Raw genomic sequence first — 17,060 nt, forward strand, 5'->3', positions numbered from 1 at the left:
GACCTCAAGACAGGGAGCCATGCCAGACCAGCGTTCACACACGCCAATCAGCTACCAGAGGATATGAATGAGAAGAAAAAAAAAAGTACGTGGACCGAGGACCCAAGTCTTATTGGCAGATTGGCACGGAGCCAGCAAGCAGCCAGCTCATTGGGCACGGAGGATAGAACGGGCCAATTGACTGGCCTGGTACTGACCTAGCCAGGTGTAGTAGACTTGTTGTAGACGGCCGTTTAGCTGTTTATCGTCAATCCCAGGCGCGGCAGCGTTCAGTTCGAGACGCGGATATCAACCAGGGCATCCAGTCATCTCCCCAGGGAAACCGACTACCCTGGCATTCATGCATCCAAGCAAGTATACCGCGTGTGAGACCCAGTATTCGTAGGTAAGTAGTTACTGACGGAGCACACGGAGGCCGGAGTACGCCGTCGCGTACTGAAGTACTTCTTGTCCGACAGTGGACATGCACTATATCTCCTCCCTACTGGGGCTTTCCCCTCCCCATGCTCATCACGGTGCAACATCATCCGAGAAAGCCTAATCCCTCTTCCCAATATGATGATACATCTCAGTTTATTCATGGTATCCTAGGTCCTTATGATGCTCATTAATCATAGCATAGACTCGACGACGATATGTCAGCCAGCCACCCCCCACCCCCCACCTTCACCACCAATTAATTCCTCATCCATCTCTACCGCGCCTTCTTCACCTCCTGAATGGTGAGTTTCACCCCCTCAATCACAACCTCCCACTCAACCTCATGCACCTTCTGCTCGAACTTATGCAGATCCTCATCTTCCCCCTTGACAAACGGGATCTCCCGGACCAGAATCGGCGTGCCCATGTCCACCTCCGAAATGACCTTGTGGATCATAACCCCCGTCTTATCAATCTTGCCTTCCAGCCAAGCCGCATGAGCGCGTTCAATGGCATTCTATCCGTCCCCCATCTCACGTCAGCAAATCCCTCCCCAGTGTGTATGTAGGCCCTAGAAAGAAAGAGAGGGAGAGAAAAAAAAAGAGAAAAAAAAAAGACGAAACTTACGGCGCCATTGAAAGCTCCTGGCAGCGCCGGGTGCAGATTGATAATCTGAATCTTCGCCTTCTCCAGCGGCTCCAAGAACCTCGGGGAGAGGACGTGCATGAATCCCAGGCACGCAACCATCTCCGGCTTGTCGGCCAGCACCAATCGGGCCAGCTCGGCGTCGTACTCCTCCCGGGCGGCCTGGATGCCCTCCGGTGTCGGGGGGTGTTGTTTCTTGTATTTCACCAGGTTGTGGTATTGCGTGGGGATGCTGGCCTGTCGAGCCCGCTCGAGGCCATACGCATCCTTGCGGTTAGAGATCACGCGCACGATCTGGGTGGAGAGTTCGCCTTGGGCGGTCTTGTCTATCACGGCTTGCAGGTTGGAGCCGTTGCCGGATATGAGAACGGTGAGGCGCACGGGGGTGTCCATGATGGGCGTTTGGTTTCCTGTTGTCAAGGAAGACGGGGATTCGATGTCGACTGGTTTATTATCGGCTTTTTAGCCTTGTAGCGGGGTAGACTGGAATTTTTTTAGGTCTTCGTTTCCCTGCTTGTCGCTGGTCAGCCACTTCGGGCAATTGTTTCACCCCTGGTAAGCGCTGCGCACCGGAGACCTGAGCGAACCCACCAGATGACGAAGGAATTGGACGTGGGATGCTGAAATGGCGACCAAGGACAAGCTCCGTGCTGGGCAACAGCATCGCAGGACGCGGGGCGGTCGACCGCGGTGGGCTGAGTCAGCGGAGGGGCGGAGGTGCGGGACTCGATGCCTGAGTCAATGAGTGGCTCCGCCCCGCCCGCTCGAGGTGGACCAAGCTTATGATCTGTACGACGTACGGAGACTTTACATGATTGCCGGACTCGGAGAACATGCATTTCATAGAAGGGTTTGCATTCAACTGGGCCTCCAAGGCAAATGCCATTGCTGATAGATACTTCAAGACCAGAACCCCCCGACTTTCAAATATGCAATCGCCTGAACCCCTACCTCCGCAAAAGCAGCAAACTGAGAGGGGAATAATACAACAAAATCAAGACCAAACAAAAAAAAAGGGGAGGGGGAAAGAGTCGATGTCCGAATATATGTATACCACATAAGAAAAGTACAGAATTCCCAAGTACTCTCTCACGCAAGCTCCTAGGACCACCCACAGCACACTGCGATGCGGAAGACACGCACCGCTCTATCACTGCCTCACACGTGAGTCGCCAGGCTTCCTTGAGATCTCAGATTCAAGGGTTGTAACCAGAAAGGATCACTTGCATGAAATCAACCAGAGATGATTACTGCACCTGCCATCCATAAAGGGGGAAAATAAGTCGAAGGTATTCGTTAGGGTATGAGATGGACGCTTCATGCTAAGCTTCAAATGATTCAAGGTTGGTGTGAAAAGATGGTGGTTGCCATCAGGAATTGACTGCCTCAGAAACCAGCACGCTCAGGCAGTTGTTGTGTTCGGTGCATCTGAAGTGGGTCGGTTATTCGTCGTTTCAGCTACACCTTGGCCTCGACAGAGAGGACAAGAATTACGACCCGTTGTTAACCACTGCAAAGAATTAGCCAACCCCTCAAAAGTCGAGACGGATAGTGTCCACGAACCTGATCGATGCAGTCCCGGTGGAAAAGATGCTGGCATTTATTCAGTTGTCGGAGCTCCTCTGCCACCTCGTAGTCACTGAGACAGATCAGGCAACGCTCGCCCTCAGGGACCTGGATGGTGCCAGCACCTTCCAAGGCCTCTGCAACGAGCGACCCGGCGTATTCCACCAGACGGAACACTCCCCCAGCCGTAGAAAGATCCTCCTGGCTGGCAACCGGGGGCTTGACTGGCCCAAGGAGAGACGAGAGCAAGATCATGTCTTCGTATGTTGGGTTCTACAAGGCAAATTAGCAGCCATTTATACCAACCGGAGAGGGATCCCCTTACATCAGTAAACAGACTCGGTGTTGCAAAGGCAGGGTGGTTCTCCGAGAGGTTAGTTCCAACAACGTAAATCAGCCAGCTCCGGCCTGTGGAAGGCGTGGCATTGTCGGGTTCCACAACACCATTGCGTCTGACAGCACCAGACCCGAGATCACGATGACGCGCGTACTCTGAGTCACTTCGACGCCGCTGGCGTGCATTTAGTGGAATGCCGTCTTCGACCGTAGGCTGTATGGCCCGGTTGGAGTCCCAGTGCGGTAGAGTACTAGGGGGCATTGCTGACGCAGCAGACGGTCGCCGGCTGGGGGTGGAAGCACTAGATGACACGTTTGACAATCCGGCTTCGGCCGGCGTCGAGGGAGGAGGGTGAGGGCCTGGGGGGCTCTCTGAAAGTACAGAAGGGGCTGAGGAGAGTGAGCCTAATGGGGCGCGGCTGCCCGTGTCAGACATCCTCCTTAGTGATCCAGGGACTCCTTGTTGTGAAGAATCATTGCTTGCAGAGAGACCACTGGTAGCCTCAGATTGAGGGCGGATGGAGGAGAACCTTGGTCGCCCTTCAGAACGTGGGATTCCAGAGCCGTTGTCAGGATTTCGTGACAGGTTCCCTGGGGTTAGGAACGGTAGGCGAAGCAGGGCGTCCAAACCAGTCCCCGCGTTTCCTGGCTGGTCACCACCGCTGGGCCCATTGCCCGATGGGACGGATCTTACCCCGACCACAACAAGCGTGACGGTGCGTCCTTCAGGCCCATCCGCAGAACTGTCTACATCCATTCCATTTCCATTGCTGTCTGCATGCTCAGAATCCCCTGTCGAGCGATTCGGTTGGCCGGCAGGTCGAGCACCATCCGAGTTGGCAAATCGGAAAACTCGTAGGAAGTTAACCGGGGTCGGAGGGGCGCTGTCACCTGCCACATTCCCAGCTTCATTTGGGGTCGCCTGCGCGGATGTAGCATGCTGTAAACTCTGGATAAAGTTCTCCAAGGAGCCGTCAAGGCCATCATTACCCAGAGCCTGGATGTTGGGCATAACGGGGCCAGCTGTTCCAGAAAGTTGGGCAGCAATGGCAGCGGCAGCCAGTTGAAGGACACGCGACAGAGGTGTTTGTTCCTCCCGGCGCGGGACTCGGGATGGCCTCCCTCGCAACAGAGCGGGAAACTGCCGTAGGCCAGACGGGCCTTGCGATGACTGCGATGACATGGGAGAGGTAGGGCGGGTGCTGCCCACAGCAGGTTCCACGGAATCAAGCTCGTGCGGCTCGTCAAAGTCCATCTGGCTGTCCATAGATCCCGAATAAGGGAGAAATCCATTCGGGTCTGCACTTACTACAGGGTCTAGCGGCGGCTGTATGGTTGCCCCTGGTTCCTGGCCCGGCATATTTGAAGAAGATTGGCCAAACATGTGGGTGATAGGTCCTGATAATGAATTCCGCACACGGTGCAGCCGGGCACTGCGCCGCCAAGAGCTTCTCGTGGGTTCGGGAGAGCTTTCTGCTGCAGCATCGAGATACGCGCTGGGATGAGCGGCATCTGACAGCGTCGATGGATCATTGCGAGGAATAAAGTAAGGTCCGCGAAGTGAGCGTCGTCTGGAAACACCTCTCGAGCTGGGAGAGCTAAAGGGACTGAAACGGGCGCTGCTATGCGTGGTCTCTGATCTCGGGATCGATCTTGAAACGATACCATGACGGTGGGCATGACCTTCTGCAGGCGTCTCTTCTTCGCTGCTTAGCAAACCGCGTATGACCGAATTTGGTAGAAACCTGGAGCCCAGGCGCGATATCGCGGTCTGCCTTCTTGCAGCCATGCGGGCAAAGATGGCCGACCGATATTCCCGCTGGCTGGGCTCATACTGAGAGCCGTTCTCTTCTTGTATGGTTCTCATCTGCCGTTGCTCGTCGATGGGAATATTCGGTTGCCATATCTCCGCGGTCGAGTTGGGCTGAGCAGCTCCTGTCTGACTGCCACCACTATGTATTTCCGCCCCCGACTGGGGTGGGTATTCCCCAGTCTGCTCCAGATTGTGGCCGTTGTTCATTTCTTCATTCCTATTCGGCCGGGCACGGTTCGCGTGGAAAGATCGAAAGTATTCTGACGGGGTACTGTGACGACGATCTCGTTGCGTAGAGGAAGACTGTCCCATAGTAACAGTAACGCAAGGCTGGGACGTGGCGATGGGTGTCTATAAACCGCCTATTGCCATCGAAAAGTTGATGACTAAAGGTGCGAACAGAATTAGTAAGACGGTACACAGCATCGATCATATCAGACATAGCTACATGGGTGGAAGTAGGAACAAAGGAATTGCAACCAGGGACAGATGGAGTGGTCGATCAGGCAGATGTCGCAGGCGACACAGTCGGCACCGCCATCGGAAGAGTCACAACTCCTGAGGGCCCATCGGCAGGTTCAAGCCATACGTACCATTGGACAGTCTCAGCAGAACCACATCAATACTCAACCCGGAGGATTTGCAGACAATTGTGTCGGTCAACGGTCGGGGCTGGGGGATGGTTTGAGGGCCTGAGTTGCAGTAAACGTGTGCCTGATCACCCCTAGTGATAGGCGAGTTTGAGTCAAGGCTGCGACGGTCGAGAGTTGGGCAATGAAGGAGGGAGGCTGCGGGATCGGAAGTTCGAAGAGAGTCGAGCTTTCCAGCGAAGAGGCCAGTCAAAGGCGAGGAAATGTAGATGGAGGCCAGCCGGCAGGTGCCGATCCTTTAAGAGGGAGCCACGAAGGGGGGGGAGGACGTGTGGTGGGATTAACGCCGTGCGACTCTCGGGGGGGGGGGGAAGCGACCCCACGACAAACCGAGGCCTGGAGCAGGGAGTGATGGCGGCTTTCGATGGCCGTCACCCAATGAAACGAGAAAGAGAGACAGGTGAAGGAGAAGCAGCGAGTGCCCTGAGGTTCCCCAAGATGATAGAGCACGAAAGGAGAGGGGGGGGGGGGAGGGGGCGCGGATGACGGTGATGACGAGGATGGAGAGCAGATGAGGAGTGATAACAGTTGGTTGCTGCTGGCTGGCTGCTGCTGCTGCTGCTGCGGTCGGGGCGGTTTTGGACTGATTTGCTTACTTGCCTTACAGTAAGTAACTAGTAACTGGACCCGCTCGATTGCCGCCTTTCTAGCCCGTTTGAGCCCTCCTGAGAGGCCCCGTGTCATTCGTCCACGCTGAGGGCGGTCTCGCCCGAGTGACTCCGGAGACCCTGAAACGGTTTAGCCGCCCGGCGGTTTCGGCGGTTTCGCTTGTCCCGATCGAGTCTAGCGCCCAACGTGTTTGCGGCCGCATGATTCTCGCGTCGCTGATTGGCCGCGTGCCCGCCTGCCTCAGGTTTCTGCCTGGATCGGATCGATTCTCACCCGGGTGAAGGATTGCGCGGTACTTCCCTTCCACTACTACTGGCGGCTCGTTCTAGCCGTTACTTTCATCTCACCTTATATAATAAGTCCAAGTCTATCAAGTCGATCGATGGTGTCCGGTCAACCATAGGGCCTGCCTACGTACCACATTCCCATGTGGTGATCCTACTCATCATTCTCCATGGGCCCTTTTTTCAGCACCACTCTCCGGGGATAGGCTAGATCTCCATGGCATCTTTTCCTGCTGCATCGCTCTTCTCTCTGCCACTCACGTCATGGCAGCAACCTCGCAGTGTGCGCGTCTCTCGGTATGAGCCCAGGAAGCGCAAGAAAGATCTTAATGACTGGGGGGATGACGATGACGACGGAGAGGGAGATGGAGACACCACCGATGCTGTATCAGAGGTAGCACCTGGCACGTCACTCACCTTGTCTCCGGATGAAGCCCATCAGTATCGGGTTGCGGGCCTTTCTTTCGACCGGGAACTCCCCGGGGGACGTTTCCCGCATGGCCCTGCTCAAGATCAACCAACCCGCCCGCATACAAAAGAGCGAATACTAAAAGAGCTGACCTCGCTGTCTTCTCCGATCTTTCTGCCCCAGGCAGCTGCCCACCAGGGAAACCTTCGTATGCAGCATCTTGCCGTGCTGTCGTCTATCCTGCATCGTTGTCTTCTCCAAGGCGACTATATCCGGGCAGGAAGGGCCTGGGGACTGATTCTGCGCGAGGAAGTCCGGGGGGCTCCCATTGACGTTCGCGCTGAAGGAAGATGGGGCATCGGTGCAGAGATTTTGCTCCGACGAGAGACCACTGCCGAAAATGCGTTGGTGGATGACGGCTCACCGGTTGTAGCGGCGCCATCTTCCGGGCCCTTCTTCACGAGGGAGGGCTTTGAAAATGCCAAGGAGTATTACGAACTACTCATCATACAGCATCCGTATCGGAAGTTTCACCACGATGCTATTAACCCCTTGCATTTTTATCCTGCTATGTTCGGGCTCTGGATATACGTGGCCCAGGAAGAGAGCAAGGCTTCTCGGCAAGATATCCGGAACGAACATGGCAGTACTCTTGAAGACTACTCGGACGATGAAGAGTCCGAGTCTGAGTTACTAGAGCGTGCTAGCTCAAGGCAACGCGTCTATGCCCTTCTTGCCGGGGCCAGGAAGAAGGAGCTGGACGAGGCCCAAAAGATCGCAGCGAGGATGGACGAGATTATCGTTTCCCCTCCTTATGCTGATTCCTCGGAGTTATTGGAGCTCAGGGGAATGGTGTCCTTATGGATTGCCGATCTTCATGTTTCCTCGGTGCCTTTCACACGGAGGAACAAACGAATGGACGACTCTGATACCGATGGGAACGGTTCCGTATCCGCTGACGACATACAAGAGAACCTCCAAGAAAGGCGGGAACGCCGGTTTGCTTTTGAGAGGAAAGAAGCCGAATCACAAAAGTCGCAAGAATTCTTCCAGAAGGCTAAGCAACGTGGGAAAGGAGTCGCCTCGACTCTTGGGGATTTTCATATTGACGACGATGACGATGACGATGATGATTTTGGTTATATGGACTGATTGGACCGGGCGGGCGATGTATATAAAATATGTAACGGCTCTAGGAAGAGTGATAATAATACCCACAAAAAGTCAATATGGGAAGTATTTCTTAATTACTTAGATTGACAAACCAAAACAATACAGTCACTCAACAACGACTGTTTTCGATACTACCAACTTCGGGAAGAAACGAAATTACACCGAATAGTATAGTGAGCTGGTCGACTCATCACGCCCACGTGACCCCGTGGATGCCTCGCGGCGTGCCTGAAGAATCAACGCGTTTGTGGAAATCGACCTTCTTTCGATCTCTACTCCAACAATTCCCTCTCCGTTCGACCATGATTGAACCCGCGCCGCCCTAGATAACACTTGTAATGCACGGTCTACCGGAAATCTGTCCAGCATATCCCTCCGTCCTCCTCACTACACCGTCTCATTGATCCTCTGCATTTCCGATCCTCACCACCACCACCACCACCACCACCCCCGCCGCTCAGACCCGGCCGATAACCATGGGAGTGGGCGACTATGTGCATGCAAAAGGGGCTGGTCAGCCTCGACCACGCACCACTGAGGCCGCAAACCAGTCACGACAAGCTCTAGCAGCTCAGGCAAGGGTCGAAGTCCCCTCGACAACTCTGGTCGCACCAGTACCCCTGCCGTTCAATAAGCCGGTATCACTGGAGCATTACGGCGCCCCGTCCTTTACCGAGCAGATGCCTCAGGCGCCGGCAGACAACCATGCCCACAGAGACATGTTTGACACGGACGTCGAAGGCATCGATGATTCCACCATCGCAGCAACCAGTGTCATCGGCGTCGAGGATGTTCCGCTGCAATACCAATTACGACCCGCCACGGTCCCCCAGCAGCAGCAGCAGCATCATCATCATCATCATCATCATCAGGAAGCGGATGTCGACGACGAGAGGCCCCTGTACCCGTCTCGCCTGCCACGCCGTGCCTACGATGGCAAATGGTACGAGAATCTCGGGGACAAGGCCATGAGATCCGCCGGCTTCGACTCGGAAGACGTCGACAACACCAGCCAATTGACCTCCATGGCCGGGGACGACGAACAATCCGACACGACCGAGGACCCGGACTACGTCCGCGGATACAGATCCTCAGCAGAAGAGCCTCTGAGCAAGCGACTGCATAACTTCTGGAGCGCCAGCAGAAAGTCGTATCAGAACCCCGAGACCACCGCCTACCCGGAACCGTCCAAAGGTGCTTCGCACCGGCAGTCCACGATCACCGACGCCAGGATGGCCAACCCCGTCACCGGCAACAGGAAGGTCACTCTCCCACGCAGCATGACCGCCACCCCACGGACCCGATTCAGTCCCCCCAAGCCATCTCTCCTGGAGCAGTTGGACATCACTCCAACCCGACGCACCTCAGGACCTCGACCCCAGCCCGGCAAGGAACCAGGCATCACCACCACCACCGCCACTACCACCATCAACCACCGCGACAGCGAAGACGACGCCCACCTCTTCCACCCCAGCCACAGCCACAGAAGACACGACAGCCTCCCACCATTGAGCGCCTTCGACATGACCAACCTCGACGACCTGGACTCCGACCCCATCAACGACCCCTTCTCCCGGCGCGCCTCCGTCCAACGCATCACCCCATCCCCGCAACCCCAAACCCAACCCCAGGCATCCATTTCTAACAAAAACAAACGCCCATAGAACCAGACTACCCCCCTCACATCCTCCGCCAGAAGTCATTCAAGGACCTCCAATCCGAACCCTTCGACTACACCCCTCCCACCACCGCCCCAACCGCACCACCACCCCCTCCACCATCAACCCACAAACCACCGTCACCCCCTCGGCCCCATCCCCCACCGCCACCGCAGAAGACAAAATGACCTTCCTGCTCAACGCCCCAGACCAAAACCGGCGGGAGTTCTTCTCCACCCTCTCCATCGACGAGTGGGAGGACTACGGCGATCTCCTAATCGATCAATTCAGCGCCGCGCTTTCCGAAATGAAAGACCTGCGCCAGGCGAGGCGGAAAACCGCCGCTACCTTCGAGGCGGAGGTCAAGCGGAGACATGAGGTCGTGGAGGATCAGTCGGCGGACCTGTCGAGGAAGTTTGATGAAATGAGGAGTGGTGGTGCCGAGGTGTTGAGGGGTCGGACGCCTTGAATGATTTGATTTGACTTAATTATTGCAGCAGTATCAATGATTATATGCATGTGTTCAGATACTTCTACTGCCGCCGGGGTTTTATTATCATTGATATATTGTTGTGGACTGATAATATTCTGTGCATGGTTTCCACGTGATTCTTCTCATCTTTATCAGTTTTTCTCCCCCCCCCCCCCCCCTTCTTTTTTGTTTTACATGATGTACTCATGTAAACCCACCCCCGTTCACTGCATCCATCCATCATCCATCCATCCATCCGTCCATCCACCCATCATTATCTTTTCTTTCCTATTCTGTTTCCTATTCTGTTTCTGGTCCCGTTCGAGATCCCACCTATTTCATTTCATTTTACGATACGATAGAGCTTACGTGAAGACGACCACGACCGAGCCTTTCCTATACCACTCTGTTATTCAATTTTGTTGGCCAGATATACATACCACCACAATAATAATTATCTTCTTGATTTGTCTGCCTTCCTGAGATGTCATAGTACTGTCTATTAGCAGTACTACCACTATATTTAATTAATCCCCTCACGTGAAAGAAATGAATTTGCATCGATAGACAGATTAACTGCTTTGATTAATTGGTTGACTGACTGACTGACTGACTGACTGACAACTTGCAATGCTAACTGCGTCTCGGACCCAAATGGCTGAAAATGCAAGACAAAACGAAAAAAAACAAAACAAAACAAAACAAGATATGAACCTGAACATGAACATTGAGTAACGAGTACCTTGCGAGTACCGAACACTAAACACTGAACACTGAACACCAGCAGTGATCATCTACAAAAAAGCAAATTCACAAGAAGAAGAAAAAAAAAAAAAAAAAAGGAAGAAGAACAGAGATTACCGCCAGATTACCTCGATACCTCAAACGCAAGGGAGACGAGATGGAGATGGAGATGGAGATGGAGATGGACAGTATGTGAACAACCAAGTGGGAATCATATGCTTGGAAACGACAGACGACAGGAAAGCAAAGACTTGACTTCAATTCAATTCAACTCAATTAGGGCCCTGCTTTGATAGTGCTGCTGCGATCCGTTTGTAGTCTTCTAGTAGAACGGACACGTCACCGATCGTGAGCTCGCTGGCGTTCTGCATCTGCAAGAAACGCGAGATGGGCGGGTCGACGCGGGGTGGAACTGCTGGAACTGATGGAACAGTAGGGATTGTCGAGGAAGAGGTCTCGCGCGAAAGAATCGATGCCCTGATTCTCTCGGTGGGGGTATTGGGGGAGGCCCCGGGTCCAGAAGTGGTGTCAGGGGTGCCGGGGGTGCCAGGCCCGGGGGCGCGTCCGAAGTTCCTGATCATGCCGGGGATGTGGTTTAGCGGATTCAGGGTGTTCCCAAAGCTCCGCATCGACTCGAGCGGTGTAGAGACCGTCGACGACGTCCCCGCAGAGGAGGCGTGAGCTTCATCCTTCTGTGGGCCCTGAGCCATGGTGGATTTCCGGGAGCCCTGGGTCCTGACGCTGTCTGCGCTCCGATCACGTGGAGTTCTCTGGCCACTGACTAGCCCTAGGAAGGTATCCTCTGCTTTGGATCCGATATGCCTCAGCGGAGGCCGATCGGTGGGACGGGATTCTCTCGCGGAATTGTCGTCTTGACCCAGGCCGTTGCCGGTGGATATCGGGGTCGTAACTAGACGTCGCGCTTCGGCTAAGGTCTTCGGTAAGACCGGGCTGCCTCCGTCTTTGGCAGGGAACTGATTGGACTGCAATTCTTTAAGGCGCCCAAACAGGAAATTGAAACTGCTATCCAAGGAGGCGCCGATATTCTTCAGCCCCTGATCGGCAGTGTTACGGACGGCATCATTGGCGGCACCGAGGACTTTTGAAGGCGGCTGGAAGAGATTGTTCAGCCGTCGCTGTTGGGTACTCGCGGACGACTGAGGCCTGGGCAGGCTGCCCGAAGCTTCTTGCCCAACTGGCTTGGAAAGTTCCGGCGAGGCGGTCACCGGTGTAACTGACGATACTGCTGCGTCCTTGGAGGGATTAGGCGACTGGAGGGAATCGGGGCTTTCGACAGAGCTCGTATCGTCATTGGATGCCTTTCTTTGGCCTTCAGGGACTTCCTCCCCGCGGAGTTCGGAGAGGTCTACATTCTCCAGGAAGCTAACCGCCGCTTCAAGATTAGTCAAACAATATGCGGTTTCCCCGTCCATTTTACTCGACGACCGGAAGCGTTGTATGAAAAAGAGATTGCTTATGACGTTGATCCCCTCAGGAGGACATGCGATGAGTGAATAGATCAAAGCAGGCAGTATCTCATCGGCGGAGGACGACGACGGCAGCAGTTTAGTCAAAGCGTCCACTATTGCCTTGTGTGCAGCAGCGAGCTGCTGCAGTTTCCCTAGAGGATACTTGTCGTCGTTCATTTTAGCAAGGCAATCTCGCGCAACCGAGAAACATTCATCGGCTTCTCTCTGCTTCTCCTCATTGATTGCGCCCATGTCGAGCTCGACCCCAAGATCCTTCAGATTAATACCGACTAGGGCAAGCGCCGCCGTTTTCGAGCGCAGCTTCTCATCTCTAATTTCATCCAGCGTGCTTTTATGCCTCCAAAGCTTGTCGTAGATAGTCTCGCAAGCTCTTCGCTCCACAGCCTCTTCCAAAGCAACGCGCTTGGACGCCAGATGCTTCCGCGCAATCCTCTTTTCTGTGACTTCCGACGCCGTCAACATCTGGCGGCCATCCGAGCCCTTATTACTAGACTTCCCTTGTGTAGCACGGAAGGGCGAAGGATCGCGGTTTATCCGGGACGCGAGGGCAGAGATATGGGTAGCTATGTGGGATTCGGCTCGGAGGTAGAATTCTTGAAAGCGACTGGATATCTTCTCGATCGTTGGGGGAGAAGTGTGTACCTTGACAGTGAGCGAGTTGACAAATCTACCGGTAACATTAGCGACCTGGCGACCAGCGGGATGGAGGCAGAGTGTCACGGCACCTATCTGTAAGACTTGCCAGCTCAATCGGAAGCTCCTCCGTACGATCCTGGGAGCCTCGTGAAAGCACCGATGTCTCCTCGCCCTGGTTGCCGTCCTCACCAAAGTCGGAAGAGGCTGCTTTCTCAAACAAGTCGGGGCTGCCATCCCGCTCGTCTTCTGCGGTCGACAGGGGTAGTGGGAGTGCTTCGGGGTCTACAGATTCAGGAATTGCCACGGACTGGACCGTCTTGGCCCGGGAGCGAACGAATGGGCTTGTGTCGGGCGAATCCATTCGGGGAAATGAGCGAGCTGTATGTAGGCGCGGCTTCTCAGAGCCAATGTCGGGGGTCCTGGCGGACATGATGGCGTATAAGAGGAAATTTGGAAGGTACCAGTCCGACTGAAATTCCGCCTTAGATGCCAGGTGATCGACTCATGCAGATCGAGTCGGTATGCGGCCGGTGCGTATAGATGACACCTGGAACTTCAAGTCCGGGCACTGCAACCATGCAGGATGGGTTCAGTCAGGGAGGGGGGGGGGGGGGGGGACGTCTGGCGGGAGATTAGTATCCCAGGTCAAACATGATGTGCGAATGGCCCGGCAGGCAAGGGTTGGACCCGATCGACAGGACTATAAGAGGGGCGCTGAGAGTCAACAATCGACGGCCCAAAGCGGACGGGATGATGGAACGCTGACCGCTGACGGCGTCACGGGGCGGTCACGTGCGAGGGCGGTCACGCCGGCCTCGGCGATAAGCTATCGACCGACGACTGCATCGGGCAGCTTACTAAACCACGTGAAGGAGTAAGTAGTTAGTCAACTACTCTCTACGTTACTGTAAATTCAGGCCATATGTATCACTTATAGTACGTGGAGCAAAAGAAATATTCAGAGGCATGCAAATTCAATTTTGGAAGATAGGTATCATCTGTGAACATTTATCGTTGGATGCTGATATAACGTACGCCAATCGAGAAACCGAATAAAAGAAAGAACGAGGCACACGTTGATTTACAGACGAGCGGACTTGGCGTCAGTAGCTTTGCGCTCGGTCGCCTTCTCGATGCGGGCACCCAGGTCCGGGTTGACGCGGCGGAACATGTCATAGGTGGCCTTGCGGACACGCTCGTGGGCGGCGGACAGGTGAGAGGCGACGTTGTGGACGAAGTTGTCCTGCTGGCCGGGCTGACGGCCCAGGACCTGCCACAGCCCGTTGGCCTGAACGTAATCTTCCTCGGTCACGGGCAGCTGCTCGACGACAACCGAACCGGCCCACTTCTCGTGCTCCTGGCTGGCCTTGACGGGCTGGTATTTGAGGGGACGGAAGGTAGAGGGGTAGTTGGGGTTGGCGCCGTAGTTACCGTGCACATTCATGTAGCCGTCCCGGTGCCAGGGGCTGAAGGAGCGGAGCGGGCAGTTGACGGGAATCTGCTCGTAGTTGCCCGTCAGGCGGTGGCGGTGGGTGTCGGGGTAGGAGAAGAGACGGGACTGCAGGACGGGGTCGGCGGAGGGCTCCACACCCGGGACCATGTGCGAGGGGGAGAAGGCGGCCTGCTCCACCTCGGCGAAGTAGTTCTGGGGGTTCTTGTTGAGGGTGAGCTTGCCGAAGCGGCGCAGTGGCACCTCGCTCTGAGGCCAGACCTTGGTCAGGTCGAAGACATTCCAGCGGAACTTCTCGGCCTGCTCGGGGCTCAGAACCTGGACATAGCAGGTCCAGGAGGGGTTCTCGCCACGCTCAATGGCGTTGAACAGGTCCTGAGTGTGCCAATCGGGGTTCTCAGAGGCCAGGCGGCCGGCCTCCTCGTTGTTAAGGGTCTTGTTGCCCTGGTCGGTCTTGAGGTGGATCTGGACGTAGTTGAAGGTGCCGTCCGGCTTGATCCACTTGTAGGTGTGGCCGGAGTAACCGTTCATGTGGCGGTAGGAGTAAGGCGTGCCACGGTCGCTGAAGAGGTGCATGACCTGGTGGACGGCCTCCTGGTGGGTTGAAAGGTAGTCCCAGAACATGGTGGCATCCTTGAGGTTGGTCTGAGGGTTGCGCTTCTGGGTGTGGATGAAGATGGGGAATTTGGCGGGGTCGCGGAGGAAGAAGACGGGGGTGTTGTTGAAGACCCAGTCCAGGTTGCCCTCCTCGGTGTAGAACTTGATGGCGAAACCGCGGGGGTCACGAGCACTGTCCGGGGAGCCCTTCTCACCACCCACGGTGGAGAAGCGGGTGAACAGCTTGGTCTTCTTGCCCACGCCCTTGAGCATGTCGACAATGGTGATGTCGCTGATGTCATCGGTTACTTCGAAGTCGCCAAACGCACCAGCACCCTTGGCGTGGACAACGCGCTCCGGAATCCTCTCTCTGTCGAAGTGGGAGAGCAAGTCGATCAAGTGGAAGTCCTGGAGCAGGAGAGGGCCGTTACGGCCAACCCGCTGAGCGGCCTGGGGGTCCATGACCTGGAAGGTGTCAGCCTGAACCCATCCCTTGAGTATGATTATCGATCGTTTGAACGAACCGGACAGCCATTGGAGGTCGTGTAGGTCGGGGTCTCCTTGTAGCGGTAGGTCTCTAGAAGTAGAAAGAGGATTAGTGTTTGTTTTGACATTGGCGAAAGAGGTAGCGACCCATTGCTAGGGAAGAGGAGACATACTAGGCTCGTCGTCTTTGCCCATGGTGACGGTTGGGTTGTATGAAGGGGGGGGGGGATAGAAGGTGGGACGGAAGAGGACCAGGTCGCGGAGTAGAGGAGCGAAAGGAAAAGGACCGGATATGAAGGGCCGGTGCGGGGGTTAAATAGAGACGGAGAGTTTCAGTCCGTCAAGGGATGCGGGGGATGCAGAAAAAGCGAAGAGCCAAACAGCCAGAATCCAAGGGAGGCCGAACGACGGGGGGGGGAACGCCATTGAAATACCGACTCTTCCCCGGGCAGCTTCGGCCAATGGAGACCCGCGGGAAGGTCAAGGGGCGGAGGGCCCACGGAAGGGGAACGCGCTGGCCTCCATCTTTTTTCTTTCCCGCCGCGGATGTGGAGACGGAGACTGGAGTACTTCAAGGCACGCATACTTTGTACTATCTCAGGTTCGGAACCTAGATACGTATCCAGCGACACGATTTGACGGAATTGACACACCTGGTTATGAAAAAGAATCCACATCTAGAATCTCTCTCAGAACGGTCAAAATACAAGGACCGCATCTTCCCCGTCCGCGATGGATCCGACCTCAATTTACCCCGCACATTCCTGGACAGACACCGCCAATCAGCACCGCGTCAATGTCAGAGTCAACCTTCAATCTGGATCTTCCCCTCCGCCCAGTGAGGGGGTCTGGCGTGATTTGTGGATGATCATGACGATGCCGAGGGTCCCCCGTGTATGAGATGTATAGGTACGCGTAACCGGGCAGTCATTGAAGCGCCCGAGGTGGACATGGTTGCTTGCTACTAAGGCAACAGTAATTACTGCAATACGGAGTAACTACTACTAGTTATGCCTCTAACAACCCATCTTAGTCAGTGGACCAGGCCAGACAGTCCGTCCTGAGTCCTGACCGCCAGCCCTGCAGGCGACACGTTCGTCTCGGCCTTCCGCAAAAATGCCCTTCTTACCAATCCGCGGGCGTAAATGTTGCCTGTTTGGGAAGTCATACTGCTGGACGGGACACTGGCTCAATTCCGCGATAGGAAGGTGATTGAGACTGATACTCTCTCTTATCCGGGAGGAGATTACTATTACAGAAGTCGATGTATCACTACGGGGTTCGATCTGGTTACCTAATAGGGATGCCGAATGACCGGTATGTAATGCTAATGATAGATCAAGATGATAGAAGCGATTCTCCACACTATATCGGAGTGCGATGTTATCTGATGGTGCCTTATCGCCTGCAGACTAATTGTATAGCCCCATCATGATGCCTCGGAGAGAGATCATAGTCACTATTTGTGTGTCTCCTTGTGTCGTCTATAACGAGCATATAGGTGGCATAACTGCCACAGCTGACACACGGCTTTGAGCCCGTCATCGAATACTAATCATCTTTATGGAGTACCATACGAATCATGCTGGGTCTGAACGGCGGACTCCCCGCGGAAAGCTCCG

General features: G+C 55.0%; 4 protein-coding genes across 4 annotated transcripts; 1 reads left to right on the plus strand and 3 right to left on the minus strand.

Moving 5' to 3' along the window:
• Window positions 1–694: 694 nt before the first annotated feature.
• On the minus strand, window positions 695–5,092 carry BO70DRAFT_297225 (uncharacterized protein; the record flags this gene model as incomplete). Its single annotated transcript, XM_025539559.1, has 4 exons — window positions 695–937; window positions 1,048–1,508; window positions 2,625–2,904; window positions 2,957–5,092. 4 exons carry the CDS (start codon window positions 5,090–5,092, stop codon window positions 695–697), a joined length of 3,120 nt encoding a protein of 1,039 aa, XP_025396770.1.
• A 1,269-nt stretch (window positions 5,093–6,361) lies between these two features.
• On the plus strand, window positions 6,362–10,197 carry BO70DRAFT_389104 (uncharacterized protein). Its single transcript, XM_025546053.1, has 3 exons — window positions 6,362–7,870; window positions 8,389–9,491; window positions 9,790–10,197. Exons 1-3 carry the CDS (start codon window positions 6,541–6,543, stop codon window positions 10,030–10,032), a joined length of 2,676 nt encoding a protein of 891 aa, XP_025396771.1. The 5' UTR covers window positions 6,362–6,540; the 3' UTR covers window positions 10,033–10,197.
• A 683-nt stretch (window positions 10,198–10,880) lies between these two features.
• On the minus strand, window positions 10,881–13,521 carry BO70DRAFT_389105 (VPS9 domain-containing protein). Its single transcript, XM_025546054.1, has 2 exons — window positions 12,995–13,521; window positions 10,881–12,936 (listed from the first exon to the last, which is right to left on the minus strand). Exons 1-2 carry the CDS (start codon window positions 13,333–13,335, stop codon window positions 11,052–11,054), a joined length of 2,226 nt encoding a protein of 741 aa, XP_025396772.1. The 5' UTR covers window positions 13,336–13,521; the 3' UTR covers window positions 10,881–11,051.
• A 349-nt stretch (window positions 13,522–13,870) lies between these two features.
• On the minus strand, window positions 13,871–15,766 carry BO70DRAFT_364501 (catalase). Its single transcript, XM_025543826.1, has 3 exons — window positions 15,612–15,766; window positions 15,477–15,529; window positions 13,871–15,417 (listed from the first exon to the last, which is right to left on the minus strand). The coding sequence occupies exons 1-3, from the start codon at window positions 15,631–15,633 to the stop codon at window positions 13,987–13,989; spliced, it is 1,506 nt and encodes a 501-aa protein (XP_025396773.1). The 5' UTR covers window positions 15,634–15,766; the 3' UTR covers window positions 13,871–13,986.
• Window positions 15,767–17,060: the final 1,294 nt, after the last annotated feature.

This window comes from Aspergillus heteromorphus (assembly GCF_003184545.1).
Source record: "Aspergillus heteromorphus CBS 117.55 chromosome Unknown BO70scaffold_24, whole genome shotgun sequence".
Classification (NCBI taxonomy): domain Eukaryota; kingdom Fungi; phylum Ascomycota; class Eurotiomycetes; order Eurotiales; family Aspergillaceae; genus Aspergillus; species Aspergillus heteromorphus.